Source organism: Psittacula echo, assembly GCF_963264785.1.
Source record: "Psittacula echo genome assembly, chromosome: 12".
NCBI classification, from domain to species: domain Eukaryota; kingdom Metazoa; phylum Chordata; class Aves; order Psittaciformes; family Psittacidae; genus Psittacula; species Psittacula echo.
In genome coordinates, this window is record NC_137747.1 from 5,625,339 (window position 1) to 5,645,730 (window position 20,392).

The 20,392-nt window shown below is 49.4% G+C and overlaps 1 protein-coding gene across 1 annotated transcript; it reads right to left on the bottom strand.

The window, feature by feature from the left end:
* Nucleotides 1-182: 182 nt before the first annotated feature.
* Nucleotides 183-19,598, bottom strand: SDC4 (syndecan 4). Its single transcript, XM_080628151.1, has 5 exons — nucleotides 19,470-19,598; nucleotides 5,346-5,487; nucleotides 4,368-4,420; nucleotides 3,942-4,125; nucleotides 183-2,720 (listed from the first exon to the last, which is right to left on the bottom strand). The coding sequence occupies exons 1-5, from the start codon at nucleotides 19,545-19,547 to the stop codon at nucleotides 2,569-2,571; spliced, it is 609 nt and encodes a 202-aa protein (XP_080484277.1). The 5' UTR covers nucleotides 19,548-19,598; the 3' UTR covers nucleotides 183-2,568.
* Between the last annotated feature and the right edge of the window lie 794 nt (nucleotides 19,599-20,392).

The following is a 20,392-nucleotide window of genomic DNA, read 5'->3' on the forward strand; positions in this document are numbered from 1 at the left end:
ACCAAGCCACATCCCAGCCTCCCCCCCTTTGGTAAGCCAAGTTACACAAACATGAGCTCCCTGTTTCTCCAGCTCCCAAAGAGCTATTTCTGATCAAAAATGGTCCAAAAAAGCCAGGTTTAGAAAGTAACAGTTTATTTGAGAAAATAAAATAAATCAGTAACAGTGGAAAAACCCCCAAGAGCAATTACACAAGAGAATCTAAACACCCCGAGAAGCAGACACTGCTCCTGCCTTCCTGGTACCACTGTCCCTTGGCAGTGAAGTCCTCCCTTCTCCTTCCCAGTCTGCGGTGACCTCTGTGCAGTTTTTACAGCCTCCCAGAGCCTGCAGATTCCCTGAACACACTTGTACTGGGACCAAGTGAGCCAGACAAGCCTTGGGAAAAGTCCTTTCACACGGTGTCTCAACACAGGGCTCCCCCTGCATTCCCACTTGGCCTGCCCAGCTCTGGGAAGCAGCTGCCACCGGCTGAAGCTGAACTTTTGTTCTATTGCCTCTGTGAATTTGGCCTAAAGCCTACAACAAACCCTCAGTGAGGAGGCTTCAGGAGTCAGTGAGATTGCTGAACAGCCTTCGCAACCAATCTGGTTTTGTGCCGCCTAATGCTCAGTTTGGGGGCCCACACTCTGGTCTTCTCCTGAGCCACACCAGATTCAGAGAGCTGCTGGAGGAAACGACTTGCACAAAGTTCTGTAACACCTTCTTGAAACAAAGGCATTGGACACACACATTGCCCTTCGCATCAGGAGTGCTGGGGGAATCAGTCTAACTCTCAGTAGAGGTAGGAGCTATGTACACAATATATTAAGAAAGACCCACCATGGGAGGTTCAGAGCTAGCCCTCTATGAAAGCTCAATGCTCCCAGCTGAGACAGACTTCCAGCTACCCAAGTCAGCCCCCTGCAAGTGGCAGGTATTCAGCACAGCACCACAGGGACTCTGCGGTGCAGCCAGCCCCCAAAACAAAGTTATTTCCACCATACTGTGAGCTTCCAAAGAGTAACCCCAGGTGGGGATCTCCGCTCCAAAGAGGACCAAACCTGGTACATCTCCAGCCGCCTGCTTCCAGGCACAGTTCAAGGACACACGACAGAGCCCCAGGGCTCCGGCTGCTCCCAGCTGCATCCCAAGCACCAGACAAGACACTGGACAAACAGCAGCACAAACGAGACCAAGCCTCTTGCATACAGTAAGGCTGCTGAAGAACAAACTCCAGCCTTTTCACTGTTAACTGCATTATTCCTCAGTATAATATATAATATATAGCTCTATAGGACCGATTATAATATATTACAGGCTAGAAATACTCTCTCATCTTTTCTCCTACTTCAATCATATTACGAATCGAATTTTGCATACAAATTAAATCCTAGAAGTTATTGCTTTGCGTTTACAATTAAAATTCACAGAATAAAGCTTAAATAGTTTTCACAGACACTCATTATATTAGTGTTTTACATAAAAAGGATAAAAGTTACCAATCGAGAGCAGCATTTCAGAAACTATAAATAATTCTATTAAAAAAAAAATCAATTCCTAAAAAAGTTATGGGAAAGCCATAAATATCTTTACCTTCTACAGTAGCTGCTATAGAACTAGAAGAAACCTGTAACACACTGTAGCTAACTCTGCTTCAGTTGAGAATATGAATCATATAAAACAACATCTCTAGAGAAATGCCCGGCCAAAGGAAACACAAAGGGAATGAAAAAATAAATCTGAGGAAATTAAAAAAGTAGATTTTTTTTTATTATTATAATTTCAAAACTATTTCTACAAACTTTATATAAAAATTAGGCTATTTTCTTTAAAATTTTATTAAAAAAAAACACCCCAAAACAAACAAAAAACCCTCCTACAAGCAATCCTTACAAAAAAAAAAAAAAAAAAGGTAAGAGACTGAAGGCAAGGAAAGGGTGCCCCCATAGCCAAACAAAGCCGGCTGTCCTGATTTCATGGACTAATGACCCTTGCCTGGGGCTGACAGGAAGAGACAGAAGTCTCCTAGGGAAGACATTCCCATAGGCCCTTTATGGCATTCAGGGATTAAGCCCCTATGGGCCTTTTACTCCCCTGATAAGGCAACATTATCTGTAGTGTAAGAGATTCATAAATAGTTCTCCACAAAAATGCTTCACATCACCAGCCTGCTGCAAGACATCTATTAGCAAGGTTTATAAAAAGAGCCACCTTCTATAGAAGCAGCCAATCTGAGCTCAGCACACTGGGTGCAAACACATGGTGTTTGCTTCCATACAGTCTGCTTTGTGTTTATATACCCTCTATGAAACCAAGCAGAAAATTTGGCATCTTGATTCTTTTTACACTAGCTTTAGAAACAAGAAAAAATACACTGAGGTTTATTTTTTTTCAGACTCTTTGTATTTCATTGGGCCCTTGGTAGCTGAGTGGGATGGGAAGGGTCACGTAGGAAGTTTGTTTTTTCTCAAAGTCACTTTGAAATTCAATCCAAAAAAGAGCATTTGTTCAGCCCATCTCATCTGAGGGCACAGTGTTTCCATACAGTCTGTTTGTCCCTTGGTGGGCACAAGGTGCTGGTGAGCTTTAAGCATAGAACTCATTTGTTGGGGCTTTCTTGTAGATGGGTTTCTTCCCAAGGTCGTAACTGCCTTCATCCTTTTTCTTCATGCGATAGACTAAGATGAGGATCAGGAAGACAGCAAACAGGAGGCCCACTGCCCCTCCTGCAATGAGAGCTGGGGAGGAAAACAGAGCATGGAATAAGTCTTGGACAACTATAAACCATCAGCTACATCTCAAAGTCTGCTTCAAGAGAACCAGCCCCCAGAACTGCCTCCAGAGCCTGTGTGTCCATGTGCCTGTCACCACATGTGCTGGCATTCTCTGCAACAGCATACATTATTGGTAGAGGCCAGAAACTGCTTTCGATCTAACCACAGAATAATCATGTTCCACATTAACCAGTTTGTGTTGATCTTCCTGTTCAGTGCAAGAAAGAGGTTTTGACAAAAAGACATCTCCATGTGTGGAGGCAAAACAAAAACCACCCATCACAACCCACAAACAGCCTCAACACCAGGAGAATGGTACAGCTCTGATTGAAATGCTTTATTAACTACCTGTGTGAGCACACTCTGGGGACTCTGCATGTCAATTTAATAGCACTACTACCACCACCTCCCTTCAAAAAAACCCACAACCACCCCAACAACTAGGAACCACAAACCCTCAAAACACCCAACAAGATCTTCTCTCTCCTCACACCAAGGGTGGCCACAACAATTCAATAAAGTTTAGCCTTTGCTGTGGCACCTACTCATTGTACAAATCAGCTTTGTTAGGTGGCTTTGCAATCCACTCTTCCAGGCACTCCTGACTGGGAGGATGGCTGCAGATTGGCAAGATGTGCCAAGGTTTGTACTCTGACCACCAGGCCAAGTGCTTGGTGAAGTGTGCCTTCAGACAGATCTGTCCCACATGCTGAGGGGAAGCCAGTCATTTGGTTTTGCTCTAGACAGAAATACTTAAAGATTTTTAACAGCTGACTAGGTGTTTAAATCCCTTAGAGAAGTTGTTTGGTTCTTGGCAATGATCATAACAGGCAGGACTTGGGCAGAGGTTAGAAGGAAAACACTGCATTTAATACAAAATGATGTAATCGATTTATGGCTAGATACGCCTCTTGTTGCGATAGTACCTGGATGCAGAGCAGCTGCCACATTCTTGTGTGGCACTTTTGGCTTAACAGTCACCTAGCAGCTCAAAACCAAGCTGTTTACCCCAGCAAGGCAAGCAATAGGCTTTTCTGTTCAAGGACTAGAAGGCAGAAGGGACCCTGCCACAGGCAGTCACAAAGGTAACACATCCCACTCCCCTCATCAGCAGGGAACTGCTCCCCATGCAGCCCTGATGATTTACAATATTAATGATTTATCAGGGACAAGGTGGAGTATTACCTGTAAGGACTTCTGTTCTTTCAAAGATGCTGCTGTTGGCTGTACTTGCCGCAGAGATCTTGTTGGGCAGGTTCTCTTCAACAGGTACAGCTTTGCCTGGAATGATTTCATTGTCCACCATTGTGTTCTTCCCCTTCCCTTCTATCTTCCCCTCAGTATCTCCAGGGATATAGTTGTCAGATATCTACAGAATATAGACAAACCACACCCATCAGTAAGCAGCACCCAGCCTGCCTGCACCTCGAAGTGGGAGGGTGTGCAGGGAGAAGAAAGTTTGCTTAGTGCATTACAAGAACACTGTTCCTGCTCAAGCAGGTAGAGTCATCTTGATGCCATGTCCTGCAGGGGAAAGGGTATTCCACAAAAGCTTCATGGACAGACAAGGGTAGCTCCACCTTGCTTAAAACATGCAAAGGCAATACCTACCACAGGAGCATCCATGGTGGTCAGATATATGGCATCTTCAGAGTCCAAGTAGTCTGCAAAGCGGAAGAAAAAGGAAGTAAAAAGGACATGGAATTTTCCTCTCATGACATGCCATTTCTCCAGAATTCAGACATTTCCTGCAATACCAGCAACTGCAGACAGAACTAGGGCTGTAATTCCCTCTTATCTACTAGTACTTTCGCCATTTAATTGCTTTGATTGCACAAGACCATAAGATGTAATCTTAAAACCAGGAGATGCAATCTTAAAACCAACACCTCTCATATGGGAGGGGTCTTCAGCTGGATGCATTGGCCCCCCTGCAGATTATCAGGAGCTGCCCTGCTAAGCAAGTCTGCTATAGCTTGCTAAACTGATGCTAATGGAGGACAATGCTCTCACCACCCACCCCTAAAGGAGAGTTTGCCAACCCTTGAGTTACCAGATCTGCCTGAACATGTCAGACACCGATTTCAGCACTTGTTCTTTCTCTTTTAGAGAACAAATGTTCACATAAAGGGGACACGGAGCTATAGAAACTGGTTTGGGCAGGGAGCTCTGCATGTCACAGAGAGTTCACTTGAACAACAGTTAGTCTTTCACCTTGTTTGGCCTCAGCCAGGGTACTAACTTTAAGTCTTTTAGCACTGCCTCAACAATAGATTTTTTAAATTTCTCAGAAGTTCTCTGGAGTCTGACAGGAAAGAAATCCAGCTCATGAGCTGCCTTTTCACTTGCACTAAGACAAGCTTGGCTGGACTCCATCTGTTCTCCCCAAGTGATTCAACATCATGGTACACCACTTTCACTGTTCTCATCTGTGAGTGACTACAATTCACAGGGTGTTCTCATCCCCACCTGACACTGCCCTTCCCTCTGGAGCTCTGGCTGTGCCTTTAGCACATCACTCATGGGCTGGTCCTAGAAGAAATTTCACAGCATCAACTGAGGGAGGATCCATTCTCCCACCCCACTTACCTCCAGACCCAGATGTCTCATCTATATCTAACTCATCAGAAGTTAAGTGAGGCCTGAATTCACCAATGTCTTCATCATCTGGCAAGTCTCCAGAGGCAGGGTACTCAAGCCATCGGGCATCTATGGTCTCTGTTTCTCTCACCTGTAAACGAGGGCGGAGAAGTATTAACTATCAGACAACTCCTCAGAAGCATTTCACAAAAGGCCAGGAGTTCTGGAGCCTGTGCTAAGCACATCACTTCCATCAGAAGAACTCTAAATGCTGAACCATCTCCCCACCAAAAGCATTATCTGCATCAGCCTGAAAATAGCTGAATTCCCCTCAGATTTCTCAGAACAGAAGTGAGAGCCAGCATGGGAGGGGAATTTCCTACAGGTTCAGAGGGCAAAAATAACACAACAGGATCTTGGTCAGGAGTTTGTAGCAAAAGCATTCGGAAAAGGAATACCTTCAGTTTGTGATAAGGGGGGATTTGGAAGGAACTTGCTATTCCCAGATAAAAACCTTGGCACCTACAGGTCAGGGTTTTGTATAGGATTGAAGCCTCACACCAGGGCAGTTCCTTGCTTCTTGTGTTGAGAACAAACCTACTTTATCACCCAAGGGTTAAAAACTGGTCTGTCAGTTCAGCTGAATTGCAGTGCAATATAATGTGATGGTTCAAGAGCACTTGCTATCAATAATGACTTGCCTGAAGGAAGAGCTTCCTCTGCCTCACCTCTTAAAACACACATAAACAAGCAAGTCTGTAAAATGAAGTTCATGATCCTATGGGCAGATGACTGCACATTAGCAGGACAGCCTCCCAGAGAATCAGCTGTTTGGCCACAACAGCAATTTACATCCCAGAACTCATCTGCACTTGGACCTTCAAGGAGCCACAAGCCCTCACCAAGCACTATTTCTCCTCACCCCACAGCCCTGGGGCCAGCCCCAGTGAGGGTACCACAGGTATGAATGAGATCTCAGGTTGCCCAACACCAGCCCACAGATTCCAGTAGCTCCAGATGCTTCCACGGCCATGAAGTCATCACCATGCTGGGGGACTTGACCCTTTCCCCCAGGGCAAAAAGCACAACTGGAGGGATGGGTCCCGTAGCTATAGGCTAAGCTGTGTTTTTTCATGCTGTTCCCACAGAAAGATTGAGAAGTCCTTCAGAGGCATTATCTTCCCAGGAGAGCATTGTTAAAGCATCCCTTTACACCACAGTCCTGCGCATCCAATGGCTCTTCTTAATGAACAGGCTCACCATGAGCCTCACAGGGTGAAGATCAGAGACTCATGGGGACAGTCAGAGGTGGGTGGCACCAGCCAAGCCCCAGCAAAGCAGCAGTGAGCCCTGGAGTGGTTGGGATCTGCCTTCCTGCCCTTCTGGCCAGGAGTGGCCCATCCCACAGCCTGGGAGTGACACTGAGTGATGAATTACATCTGTTATTGATCTCTCAAGTGAAGGCCAACAATCAGGCACAAGCCATGTGTCAGCTTCCTCTGCCCACAGGCACAGCCCTGACCTCCCTGCCCAGTAGCTCACTGGTTTTGCCACAAAGAAGGCCTTGTGGTCAGGACAAGATGTTTCTCATTTTGCATAAGGAGCAGTGGCTACTAGATGTGCTTCTCATCAGCTTATTGAGGCATCTTTGGTTTCCTCAGCAACTCTGCTGGAGGAGAACTGAATGAACAGCCTAGAGGGCATGAAGTGCTGAGGCCACCTCTCATTCCAGACCCCTGCCTGACACTGGGTGGTGGGAAGGGAGCTGGGGAAGGAAGGCCAGCTGGGAAGAAATCCCCTCCCAGCCTGGAACCAGGCATTCCTAACATTATGGATCACTCGCTCTAAGGCAAATTCATTTCAAGATACGTGAAACCCAGCCAAAACCAGACCTGCAATGAAAATTGCTGCCAGCATCCAGTAGCTATTCCCAGGATAGCTTCTGGCCATTCCATCAAAGGGCAGGAAGAGCCCAATTCCCTTTTAGGGTACCAGGGCTGGGGAGCACATCTGCTGCAGACCTGAGCCTGGGCAGATCCATGCTGGGAAAAGCACCGTGCCGAGCTGCACCCCTGTGCCAGCTCATGCTGTGCTTCATTATGAGTCACCAGCCAGTGCCCGAGCAAGGGCAGCTCAAGAAAAGCCAGGTCTAAGCCACGGTGTGGCTGGAGAGCTGCTGCCTTATCAGCTCAGGCCAGCCGTGAGCAGAGAGGTGGCAGCCAGCCATGGGGATTAGTGTATGCTGCAGAACACACCGGGTTTGGCTATCAGAAAACCCTATTAAAATAAGGGGAGACAGTGTTTACAAGCCAGAGGACATGACAAGGGAATGACTGACTCACAAGCGTAAATAAGATTATAAGGGAGCGTTCGCTGAGCTCACTCTTCATCATCCTCTTGTGCAAGGACAAGGAAGTTCCTGGAAGCCATAAGAGCTTCTCAAACCATACGGGCAGCTTTTCCTGCGCGCAGTGAGTCTCATTTTACAGATTAATCTACCAGGCTGCTGGGCACCTCCAGGTTTCAGGACATGCTTTCCTAGGGAGAAGGGTCCCACAGGGAGCTGGGGCATAGGGAGCCTGGGAAGAGTTAACAGTGGAGCGCTGTGCTCACAGGGCAGGTCTGGGGCAGGCACATTCCTTGCATACACACCTGCAAGAGGGCACACAGGCACTTTCCAAGGGCTTCGGACTTTCCAAGTGCCACATAAAGTGCTCCCCAGAGTATGGCTTTAAAAGTGCAGCCCTTTCTTTCCAAGAGGATTCAGCCCTCTCTACAGCCCTGCTATGAGGTGAAGCAGCACCACAGAAGGTGCCCGTGTTTCCTCTGGGCTGGCAGGAGGAAAAAGCCTGGAGACTGCCGCAGGATGACAGTCAACCCTTGCCAAGTCATCTCTGGCCACATCCAGCTTAACACCTCTTGTAACTGCCAGCTGGAGAAGGGCACCGGCTGCTCCGAGTCTGCTTCCCACCTCCTGTCATCCCAGCACTGGAGCTGGGCCAGGGACTTGCTGGGAGAGCCGGACTGGGCACTGCACGGCTCCACCTCACGCTGGCAGCAGAAGTCGAGCCCTATGATCAATATGCTCCCATCCAGGAGGGGTCTGTACAAAACCAGCCTTCCCTGCAGGAGTCTAGATCCAGGACTTTTCCCCCCTCATGTTAAGCACCTTTATCCTCAGTAAGCAGCAATGGGAGATTAACCAACATGCTGAGGAACAGGAGCTTTTCCTGCCTGCCAGTGGCAAAATGAATATGTTTATTCCCTGCCAGCCAACCAGCAGGTCAGGCACGTGAACCATGAGCGCCATCCCTGGAAAAGCTGGGCACAGAGGTCCCATGTTTGAGCCCGGACAAGGCTGCACCGCTGGATGAGGCCATACACTGTTTGCTCAGCTCAGGCACAGGAACTGCACCACTGGCACCCCAGGCCCTGCTGCGCTCCCTCCATAGCCCACCCCATTTGGTGCTCCTGGGGTCTCCACTTACAGCCCAAGCAATACCACCAGCCTCTTCTCAAAGCAAGCACAAGCTTTTATGGAGGCAGCAAAGCAAAGTTTCTGTTCAATGTGTGCATTTCCCCAACCGCTGGCTAGTTCTGGGAAATGCCAAACCCGGGCAGCTTGCCTGCCCCGGCCCACACGTCCTCACCACAGCCTTTGCAAACCCTTTCAAAACAACCCAAATGATGCTCTGGGGCAGAGACAAAGTCCTCCAGACAGGGAACTGGCTTTTACAGCTGGCCCTTGTCTCTGATCAAACACACAGAGTTCAATCAAAGCTTCTCTGAAGGGTCACAGCCAGCACACCGCAAAGGGAGTCAGACCCACAGAGGCTCGGGCATCCAGAGGGCAGGGAGATCTTTATTAAGTTTATAACTTTAGTGTTATAAACTTCAGAGCCCCAGTGCTTGCTCCTGCATCTGTCTCCCTCCCCAGCACTGTGTACACAAGTCCCGGGGTAAACAGGAGCAAGGTGAAAGTCAATCTTTCCTAGACAAAAGCACATGGAGCTGGGCCAGCCTGGGAGGTGGCAGAAGAGGGGGCAGAGGCACAGATCTGTTAACTCTTTGTAGCCTGCAGGAACAGGTAAATCTAGGCTGCTCCTGGGGCTTTTCTCAGGTGCTGTGTAGTAGGGAACAGTGGCACAGATCACCCCAGTGAGCAGTATTACAGCAGATATCGCTCCTAGACCTCTGCTGTGACAGAGGTCACCTCACACCACCACAATGAGCATCTACAACCTTAAGAGAGGGCTCCTGTATGCCAGGAGCCACTGCCCACATGGACCAGCCTGGTTATTAAGGGCTTATTCTCACAAAGCCACAACCCTGGCCCTCGTGCTGCCCTGCGTCATGAACCAAAGAGCACTGAATCCAATGGGACCTTTCCAGTGCAAGGATGTGAAACTCTGTAAGCTACCACATCCAAGAGAGGGGATTTCCATATGGTTCACTTCCACCCAGCTCTTGGAGGAGCAGACAAAGCAGGAAGCTGGGAGTGAGCTCAACTCCTTGAAGCACTTCCCAAAAGCAAGGAAGCAGAATAGGAACAGTGCTGGAAACAGGCCAGCATAGATCAGTGCAAGCCAGCCAAATAGAGCTGACCTCCAAAGGAGGGAGGTGTGCAGCCAGGTAAAGGCAGACAGCTCTGACCCCTCCTAGAATCACAGAATGGTTTGGGTTGGAAAGACCTTAAGATCATCCAGTTCCAACCTCCTGCCATGGGCAGGGATGCCTCACACTAGACCATGTTGCCCAAGGCTCCGTCCAACCTGGCCTTGAACACTGCCAGGGATGAAGCATTCACAACCTCCCTGGGCAACCCATTCCAGTGCCTCACCACCCTCACAGTAAAGAATTTCTTCCTTAGATCCAATCTAAACTTCCTCTGTTTAAGTTTGAACCCGTTACCCCTTGTCCTATCACTACAGTCCCTAATGAAGAGTCCCTTCCCAGCATCCTGACAGGCCCCCTTAGTTATCAATATACATTTTGTAGCTACCCCAGCCAATCCCTCAGAAACACAAAAATTATTGACAGTATCTGCATATGTTGAAAACAAAACCATAAACATTGTATAAATTGTTTATGAATACTTATGTATACCAGTTTCCTTTTATGTTTTCCTTTCTTTCCTTTTCTCTCTTTTTCCTAACCCCCTGTGAGCCCAATAATAATAATAATAGTAATAATAATGCCAAAGTTACTTTAGCCTTGAGAGCAAAGCAAACATCACTATTTCAATCTAGGTCGCATCTAACTCCTTCAGCACAGCACCAGCAGTTAAAGAATAAATATATTAGTAATTCCCCTTGTGCCAACTCCTTGTGGCCATGCTCAGAGGGTCCCATTTTTCCTCCCATTCCTGGTCAGTTTGTCCCACATAAATTGCAGCACACGCAGCCCACACTGTGCCAAGGGACAGAAGTTAAACAGGTCTCATCCAGGCACATGTTTGTATTTAGCTGCATGACAGGCTCACCCCGAGGCTTCCAGACATGGTTAAATACTACTGTGCTTTTGCTCAGCACTTTTCAAGCAGTCCTAGAGCAGGACCACAGGCACAGCAGCTTTGGACAAAGCCAGCCTTGCTCATCTCCTCTCCAACAGTCAAGTGCACTCCCATCACAGCCAGCCATGAAGGTAAATCCATAACACCTCAGAGGACTAAGTGGGACATCAGGGACAGAAGTACAGACCAGCTTGCCAACAGTTCATGGCTGACAGGAAGGGATAGCACTGCTGACAGGATAGCATGGCTGACAGGAGAGGATAGCACAAGTACCCCAAAACAGTTGCTGCATGCTATCTCTTTGTGCCTCTTACCAAAGAGAGGAAAAAATACATCTTCTTTTAATTGTATTCAGTAACACAGGCAAAGAACAGGGTCTTTCTTAGTAAGAAAGAGCAATGTGCAGGCTGATGAATTGTTCAGCTGCTAAAAGCATCACTAGTTCAAGCTGACTTCAGAGCAGCATCCCCAGTCCCTGTTCAACCAGGTATCCATCTCCCTGCAGCCATATCACCATCCTGTGTGCTCCCACTCGGCAGCCCACGTGTGCAGGAACACGCACCCAGCACTAACACAGCCTCCGCCTGGGTCATTCCCCCACTTGCCCCCAGTGCTGGGGTGATTCCTTAAGCTGTGTCACCACAAGCAGCTCTCCATGCAGCAGTGGAGCCATAATCCCTGTGACAATCACACCGTAATCCCAGGCTCCAGAGAGGACCTGCTCTCCCAGTGCCTCGCCTGCAGCAGGGATGGATCGTCCTCGGCTCTGCTTCTCAAAATAGGTTTCCCTGCACTTACAAAGGCAAACCTCTGTTACCTTTTAACTCACATGCATTTGCTTACAAACTGCTCTCTTCAGACCACACCGTACATGTGTGTGCCTTTCAGGCCATGCCATAGAAGCAAGCAGGAGGAGGCCAGAGAGATTACAAAGGAATGAATTCTTGTTTAACTACTCTTGCCTGATTATCAGCCAAGAGCAAAGCCATAAAGATTGAGTTCTTTGCCACAGGCACATGCTGGGATCTGTTCACTGCAAAGGTGGCAAAAGAGCTGCTCTAAACACTCAATCCCCAGTGCCAGAGACCTACAGAGCTAGAGAAGGGGATCATGGCTTCCCCCCTCCAGCTAGAGGGGATAAAGCTCAGCAGGCAGTTGCAGATGGCTGTTTGTCAATCACTTACCCTGAAGCAAATAAAGATAAGGCTCAAAGGGAAACTGCAGGAGAGGAAAGCAGGAGCTCTCATGTGACTCGGAAGGAAAATAACTGTGGCAGAGACATTTTGTGCCCTGAAAGGTTCTCCTGGTAACGGGCAGTGACACACACCTACTTCATAAAGAGATTATGGGTTTTTATGGTATTTACAAACCTGATCGTAGGTATTTCATATACTTCACTGCCCAGGCTCAGTTCAGAAGCTGGAGGAATCTATTCAAAGTTAAAGAAGGAATTCAGTCCTTCCGGCTCACAACTCACTGAGTTGCCCTACTCCATACCAGGAAGCTCCACTGCATCCTTGTCCATGGATGGAAAAAAGGATACAAAGGCCCCAGCAAAGCAGCTTTTCCATAAAGGGTGGTTTCTCATGCTGATACCTCAGGCTTGGGGTATTCCATAATATCATATTTCCCCCTCACACTGGGGAGAGGCTTGCCCTCGCTGCCCTTTCCTAGAATACAGCTATACCCTGATACTTCCCTGTGCACGTACCCAAGCAGAATTTCCACTTGGCAAGAAGCACGTGATGTGCATTTTCGGGATCCTTATGCTCCCTCATGCCAGAGTGTCAGCAAAATTCAGCCAGGCAGACACCCAACTTCAAAGGGTGCCTTTCCCAGCTGGCTCCCGATGCCGCTAATCTCAGCTTGTTTGTACAGTCAAGATTCCCAAAGCTGTACCATACAAATGCTTCCCCTCCCACAATCCATTTTAATCTAATCACAAATAGTAGCCCAAAGATTTAAGCTCAGCCCAGCCGGTTGAGCTCTGCCAGCACAGTTACGTTGTTTAGTTTTGCTCTGTTGGCAAAGCTAGGCAGAAAGTTGTAGCAGAGGAAGTTATCAGCATGAAAGCACTTGAGACAGTGGAGCTGAGCCACTCTGCTATCAGGCTATACCCGTGTGAGCATTTATTCAAACAAACATCTCGATAGCAGGGATTTTCCTCATTAGCTGCAGCAGCAGAGCCGGTGTTCTCCGTGCATGGGTTGTGTTGTTTTGTTTTGAACAGAGACATTCTCAACTTGCACAGAAATTGCCTTGGCTTGGGCCCAGAAAGCAGCAGACACAGGTTGTGCTGTTGGGGATAATGCAGCTGTACTTTAGGAAACCTGTCAGTCCCTAGAGCATTTTCTTCTCTGGGATAGCTCTGGACTCCCAGCCAGGATTCCTTCCCAATCCGAGCAGAGGGTGAGCAGCTGCCAGCAGTTTTCCAGTCCTCTGTGACCACATCTCTGCACCCAGCGTCACAACCAGGAGCACAGGGACCCAGCTATTGTTTTGGTCACTCCTTCCTTGGCTCTGCGAAGCCTGAGCTGGGCTGGCCTAGCAAGTTGTTTAGTAACCAACGCACAGGACCAGCTCCTCATACTCAGCCTCGGGAAATTTGGAATGAGCGCCAAGAACAGCCCGCACATAAACAGTCCTGAAAGATCCTGGCTCCAGAGTCTGCTCCCACTGCACACCGTGGATTTGCAATAAATATTTATCTCACTGGGGAACAGAGTCTTCCAAGCAACAGCTCCTGACATCACTAAAGACTTCATTTCCATTTGGGGCAGAGGAGCAGTTTCTCTGCTTTTAAAGGGGGCCACTAGCCCACAAAAGCAGCTTCTACCACCGTCACAGCACCACGCTGGCCAGGATCTGTCCCTCCACCTAGGGGTCCCACTCTCCTCCAGGCCAGCACAGGGGCACCAGGACCCTCCACCCAGCCATGTTCCCCCTTACCCCCAGAGATTTATGACCACTGTGCCATGCAGGCTGATTCCAATGCAAGTCCATGGCACTTCCAGAGTCATTAATGCATGTGAACATTTCTTTTTACTGCTGTAGTTTGACTGTAACGGCAGCTAAAGGGCAGAAGGCAGAGTGAGCCTCACAGCAAGGTAAACGGGGCAAAGCCACATCACTTTGTATTCAAGTTTAGAGCCGACAGCGGCACGGGTTTAGTTGAATTGTGGTGGAGACACCTTTTCCCCTTCAGCAGCTAAGACAGAGCAACATCAGAAGAAAGAAATCCTTCCCATGGCAGACTCTGCTTTCCCTGACAGAACACAATTTGTTTAAGCAAGAGGCAGCCTTGTTTTTGCTTGACATGACACCCGCTGCTTGGATAACTGTGCTATGGGTCTCCCAGTCTCCTTCCTGCCCCAAGGAGTGTCTCTCTGAGATTTTAATTAACTGCTTTGATTTTCAAGTTATCCCAATAATTTGTCTAACAACAGCCCTTTGGCATTTTTACAAGCACAGTCTCAGCCTCAAAAGGATTTAAGGATAAAATTGTCAAGAGTATGTATTTCCAGCACAAATAGGACTTTTACAAGCAGTGTATTTTTGAAGTCAGCCAGCCCTCAGAAACGGACACAGCTACATCTTGTGTGCTTTCCCCTCCTACGCTGACATTTTCTCTGGATTCAGGATTAAGTAAACCCCCTCTTCTAAGACTTTCCCCTCCTTCAGCTTGCTTTGAAGGCTTTCAGTCATTTCAGATAATACTGCTGCTTCCCTCTCTCCCTCGTGCAGCTCTCACTTCGAACTGCCTGAAAACACAGCAGCTACAGAACTGCCAGAGCAAGTCGGTGACTGCTTAAGACATGGCCATTTTCCGATCTGCCTTCACCAACACCGACTCAGCTACTGGCAGCAGTTATATGGCAGAGCCCAATAGCTTTTTTTACCCACCATAAGCACAACCCCAGGCAGATGAGAGAGGCAGCAGTGAAGGCACTCGGTGCCAAGGGAGCACAGCCTCTGCCATAAGAAGAGATCCACCTCTGTGCTGCAGCTCCTCGGAAGCCTGAGTCACTGCATTGGGTAAGGGGCCAGGGCCGTTACTCAGAGGTGACAGCAGAGTCTCCAGAGCCGCGAGGCCAGGCAAGTGCCAGAAACCCTGACTCAGAGCATGACCACTGCGAGTCAAAGCCGAGGGCAATGCAGCGGAGCTGGGCAGAGGCGGCAGCATTACTGGACAACCACACACTTAAAAACAAAGCAAAACACCAACCTAGAAGCCTGAGCCAATCTAGAGGCACAGCAGTAACAACTCCCTAATGTATGATCTTTTACAGCCCCTCCGAGCAGTAGCTTATTACAAGTTAAACTCTTCAACCAGGCTGCCCTGTCTATTCAAGAGCCACCAAGCCCGGTCTCATCACAAGAGTCTCATTCTAGTGCAGACCATTTGAATCCTTAATCTAAAGCATTTGCATTCCACCGAGTCTCAAACAAACAGCCACACATGCTCTGCAACACCAGCCCCGAGGTCAGGCATGCGAGGGTTTGGGTTTGTAGTGTTTCAATTGCATTAGCTGCTAGTTTAAGGGTGCAAAAGCAGCACAACCCGGCTGTTGTTACAGAGCATAAAGGAACAAGCTGTATGGAGAGGAGTAGGAGAATGCAGCTGCAAGCATCCAAGAGCAGGCTACAGAGGGTAAATGTTAACTCAAGAGCAAGGAAGTGTTTTGAAGGATAGACACACTGGCTTGCCTACCCAAAGTGATAGCTGGGGGGTTCTGCAGGATCAGCTTGCCATCGTAACTCATTCAAGTAATCTTATGAGTCATTTATATTGCAGACCACAGAACCACAGTTATCACACTTCCCTTATTGCTAGTTATTAAAACCATCTTTTTTTTTTCAATTCAGTGATAAAGACAATCCATCAATCCATCCACTTGAATAACACTACAACACATAAAATGCAACAACTCAGCCTTAACTTACAGGCAAGTGCATTCAAGCAGCCAGCACACTTTCAGCAGAGCATTTACCAGCACCAGGAGTGAGAGGAAAAGGAAAAGCAGCTGCAAGAGTTGTGCTGAAACCTGCATGCAGAGCAGCCAGGGTCCCTCCTCTCCATCACTCTGAAAGCCAAGTTAGCCGCTGGTGGTGAAGTGGGGCAGGAGTTTATCGAGAAGGCAGTAAGCGACCACAGGAAAACCACAAGGTCACATTAAACTCCACTGCAGGCATTTGGGAGCAGCAAATGGCCTCTCCACCCCAAATGTTCAGACAGCTACACGCAATAGTAAAGCCATTAACAGAGGCTTGGAGGGGAGAGGGGAGGGGAAGACGCACCGGAAAAAAACATTTTCACTGTTTTCGGACTGGATACAGGACTCTGCAGGACCACGAAGTGCCAAGGCCTTGGGAAACAACAACAGGAGGGGCAGGAAAAGGAGCAATCGCATTGGCTAACAGCCTGAACTTCCTAGAGTGAATGAGCCTCTGCTATCCTGTGCCCTAAAAGTACCAGTGCAGCCCTGATGTGCCTCTTGTGTAAGCTGCTCGGAAAACCGAGCCACAAGTGAAGTGTTCTCCAGCCTAGGAGCTGGCAGGCACTTCGGGATGAGGACGAGGCAGCAGCACAGCCTCCCTGCCTGCGCCCCAGGGGTGACAGCTCCCACTATGAGGGTGCCTCCACAGCTCACATGGACGAGACCGTGTGCCCCTGAACTCCCACCCCAAGAGCTGTGCACTTGTTCACTGCACCCCTGAACTTCCACCCCAGCTGGTGTACACTTGATGAGAGAAACTAGTTCTTTCTACACATTACAGGCATTTCATCCAGCCAAACTGCTCTAGGTTTGGCTACCAGAAGTCATGGGTTCCTTCCATGCATGGCTAAGGGACATCACCTTAAGACACTGTAATTTTGCCGCTCTGTGTTTTAAGGAGGCTGAGCAAAGCAAGGGTTTTCTCTAAACGTTCAGCTGCCTTGTGAGTTTGCCAAGTTAGAAGGTAAAATAAAGTAAAACGTGCACAGAGCGATGTCTTGATTTGATTGGGAGGGACAGATGAGAAACTGGGCAAAGAGCAGACAGAACAGGCCTCGGGGATCAATGGCAGCAGGACAAGCCAAACCGGTTTTAACATTAATAATGCTGCACTACTTTCCAAACACAGCTATCATCAACAAGACACCAGCTTTGCCAACCAGGCGGCCTCCAAGCATGATTGCTTTAAGCCAGCAAACAGAGCCCACAAACAGCACGAAGCCTCCCCCCTCTCTCTGAGCAATCCCCTGCCAGCAGCTCCTGGGTTGGATTTGTGCTGTCTATAGGGACACACAGACACAACATGGTGCTGCACAGAGATTTCTCCTGCATACTTCAAGGCAGAAAAGTAGGACAGCTACCACAAGGTTGCAGCCCATGAGCACTGCACAGCTCAGGGCCCTCAGTCGTCTTGCAGCTTAGAGGCAGAAGCAGCCCCAGCCCACAGCAGGCAGGCTCCTCTGTCAGGGGGGAATACCCCTTACTTCCCTCGTGTGCTTCAAGGACACGTTTAGATGCTAAAAGCATAGGGAAGCTCAACAATTCTGCCCAAGCAAGGACCTTAAGTCCTCCAGCAGCTCCGCTGATCCCATGCCTTGGCTGCACTGGTGGCTTTCTCCCCATTTCCAGCTACAGGCCCCTAAAGCATCTTCTGCAGGACCCCCATCCTCACACAGCATAAGCACAGGGGAGCACCTTGCCCACACAACCTGTGCTTTCTAAAGCACCCAGTCGGAGAGGGCTGGGGACCAGCAGGAGACATCAGGCTTCAGTTCCTCCCCCTGCCCCACAGGAACAAGACATGTTCTCACACAGAGCTGTTGTGACACAACCCACCCACAGCCCAAGCACCCACGTCACCCCGGCACTTCAGTACTATTCCCCACCCTCTTACACATCCAGGATTGCTTCACGCGGAGAAATCCCATGGACACAGAAATCTGCGCGAGGGGAAAGGAGCCAAAGCATTTCTGTTTGTACAGGCTTAGGGGAATAGCACCAAATCCCTCGCAAAAGCCAGGCTCTTGCATAAGCACGAGAAACACAATCCTGGTCTTGTTAAGGAACAGCTACCTGTCTGCACCCTGCCCCACAGAAACACCAGAGCCACATGCTGTGCAGCCCTGCACGTTTTGGCAGGGCTATTAAATAAAGAACTTCATATGGGAGGAGCGCCAGCAGAACTCTCCCAAACACTGTGTCATCCTCACCTCCTCCCCAGCTGCCGCAACCCAAACCATTTGTTTGGATAAGGCTTTATAGGGAACCAGTGTTACTTCTCAAGCACACACTCCACCTTAGGTAGCTTAAAAGATGCAAACACTCATCCAAGCTCTATATAAGGGTTTACAGAATACATCTGTGCAAAAGTTGTTGTCCTTGCAGAAACCCGATGCTTGCAGACCACTTGGTTCCCCAGGGAGACCAAGTTGCACTTCATACCAAACATGGTCAATGCAACTTCCAGATGCTGTCTGCCCCAAAGGTTTGCCCTACTAGTTTGGGCCAGTTCTCAAGTGAGGGATTCACATGCTTAAGAGCAGGGATAAAGACACCAGATTAAAGTGGATTTGGGCTGGCTGGTCATCACAGAGAGTAGCTGACAATTACTACAGATGCTCTCTGTGGGAGTTTCCCATTCCACAACCAGCCCCACGGCCGTCTTAGAGGGCAGTCGAGCAGCTGAACCTTATCTGTCCTATTCAGTCCAGAACAGAGCAATGGGGATGATTAAATCTAGTCTGGAGGACTTCTGATCTCCTGCAGTTACCTTAATCTCAGTAGCTCTTTCCTCTTTTAGTAGAGGAATCTGCCCTGCTTGCTACCAAGAAGATGGACACACAGACCCAAACAAACAGCAGGGAAGGCAGAATCTCAAAACCTCTGCTTCACCCAAAGAACCCACGTGTCTGCCGCTTGAGGCGTCCAAACTGTTTCAGCTCATTATATATTTAAGAGACTCTTAAACCCTTCATGGTAATGCATCATTTTTCATTCTCATATGGAAGTGAGGAAGGCTTAACAGACAGAAAAACAACAGAGGCTGGCAGAGCTGAACTCAGGTAAGGCTGGAAAGCCTGCCCAAGCACAGTAAGGCACTGCACTTATCTAACCCATCGCACATTCACAATAAAAGAGGGATTAAAGGACTTAAGTCCCTGACCAGCGGTTGGAGATCAAAGCTGTAATGGAGAGTGCTTCATTCCTATCACATACCCTTGTACCCTGTACTGCTCTTACTCACCAGCCCTGATTGCAGAAGGACAGGACGAGGCTCACCAGCGCATAGGGGACAGAAGGGACAGACGAGGGAGCTAGAGCCATGGCAAGCGGTTTACCCGGGGCAGGACCGGGCCGGGACACCGCTGCTTCTGCACCAAACGGAGGAAACAGCGTGCAAGCCAGGAAGGAGGCAGGGAACCGGAGCACGGAATGGGAACTGCCCCCCTGCGCCGGAGAAGGGCGAACGCGTGGAGGCAGCTCCCGGGCGGGCAGCGGTGCTGCTGCCGAGCGGGACCCCCGGCCGACCCCCCGCACCGGAGCACCCATCCCTGCCGGGGCGCGCAGACAGGACAGAGCCGACCGTCCCCCTTTCCCGTGCCTCCCCGTCCCGGCGGGACTCACCGACTCGGCGGCAGCGGCGCGCAGGAGGAGGCCGAGCAGCAGAGCACGGAGCACCGGCGAGGCGCGGGGCAGCAGCATGGCGGGGCCGGGCGAGGAGGAGCACGAACACAGCAACACTCCCGCGGGCACAACGAGCTCTGGCCGCCCCCCCCAGCCGCCGCCGTACTTATAGGGATGGCGCAGCTCGGCTGGGCGGAGCGCCCGCTCTGTCCCGCCCCGCCGGGAATGCCCGCGGTCCCCGCCCCGCTTCGGCCCCGTTCTGCTGCCCAGGGAGCTGCGAGCCGACGTGAAGGCTGCTACTGCTGAGGGCAACGGGCAGGGGAACGGGGAGGGGGGAAAGACGGGGCAGAAGGGAGGGAAAAGGGGAGGAAGGGGCAAAAGGGAAAGAGTGGGACAGGGACTTTTTATAACGACCTGGAGGGGACAAGCCAAGGGGGAATGGCTTTAAACTGACAGAGGCGACATTTAGATCAGACATTAGGAAGAAGCTCTTCTCTGTGAGTGTGGTGAGGCGCTGGTACAGGGTGAGAAGCTGTGGCTGTCCCATCCCTGGCAGTGTTTGGGGCTTGAAGCAACCTGCTCTAGTGGAAGGTGTCCCTTTCAAGGTCCTTCCAACCCAAACCAAACCATTCCGTGAATATGAAAGGGAAGAGGTGAAAAAGAGGGAGGAGAGGAAAGGAAGGGAAAAAGGGAGGAGAGAGAGGAAAGAAAAAGGGAGGAGAAAAGAAAAGTGAGGGGGAAATGGAAAGCAAGGGGGGGAAGAAAGGGGGTGGCTGGCACACAGCATCTACTTTCACAGCACTCCACAAGCGATAGTCTCACATTCACACCAAACCAAGAACCACTTGGGCTATGGTGTCACCACTGGTTATCAGGGGTGTTACATCACTCGGATCTTGCCAGAGGTGGAAAATGAAACCACT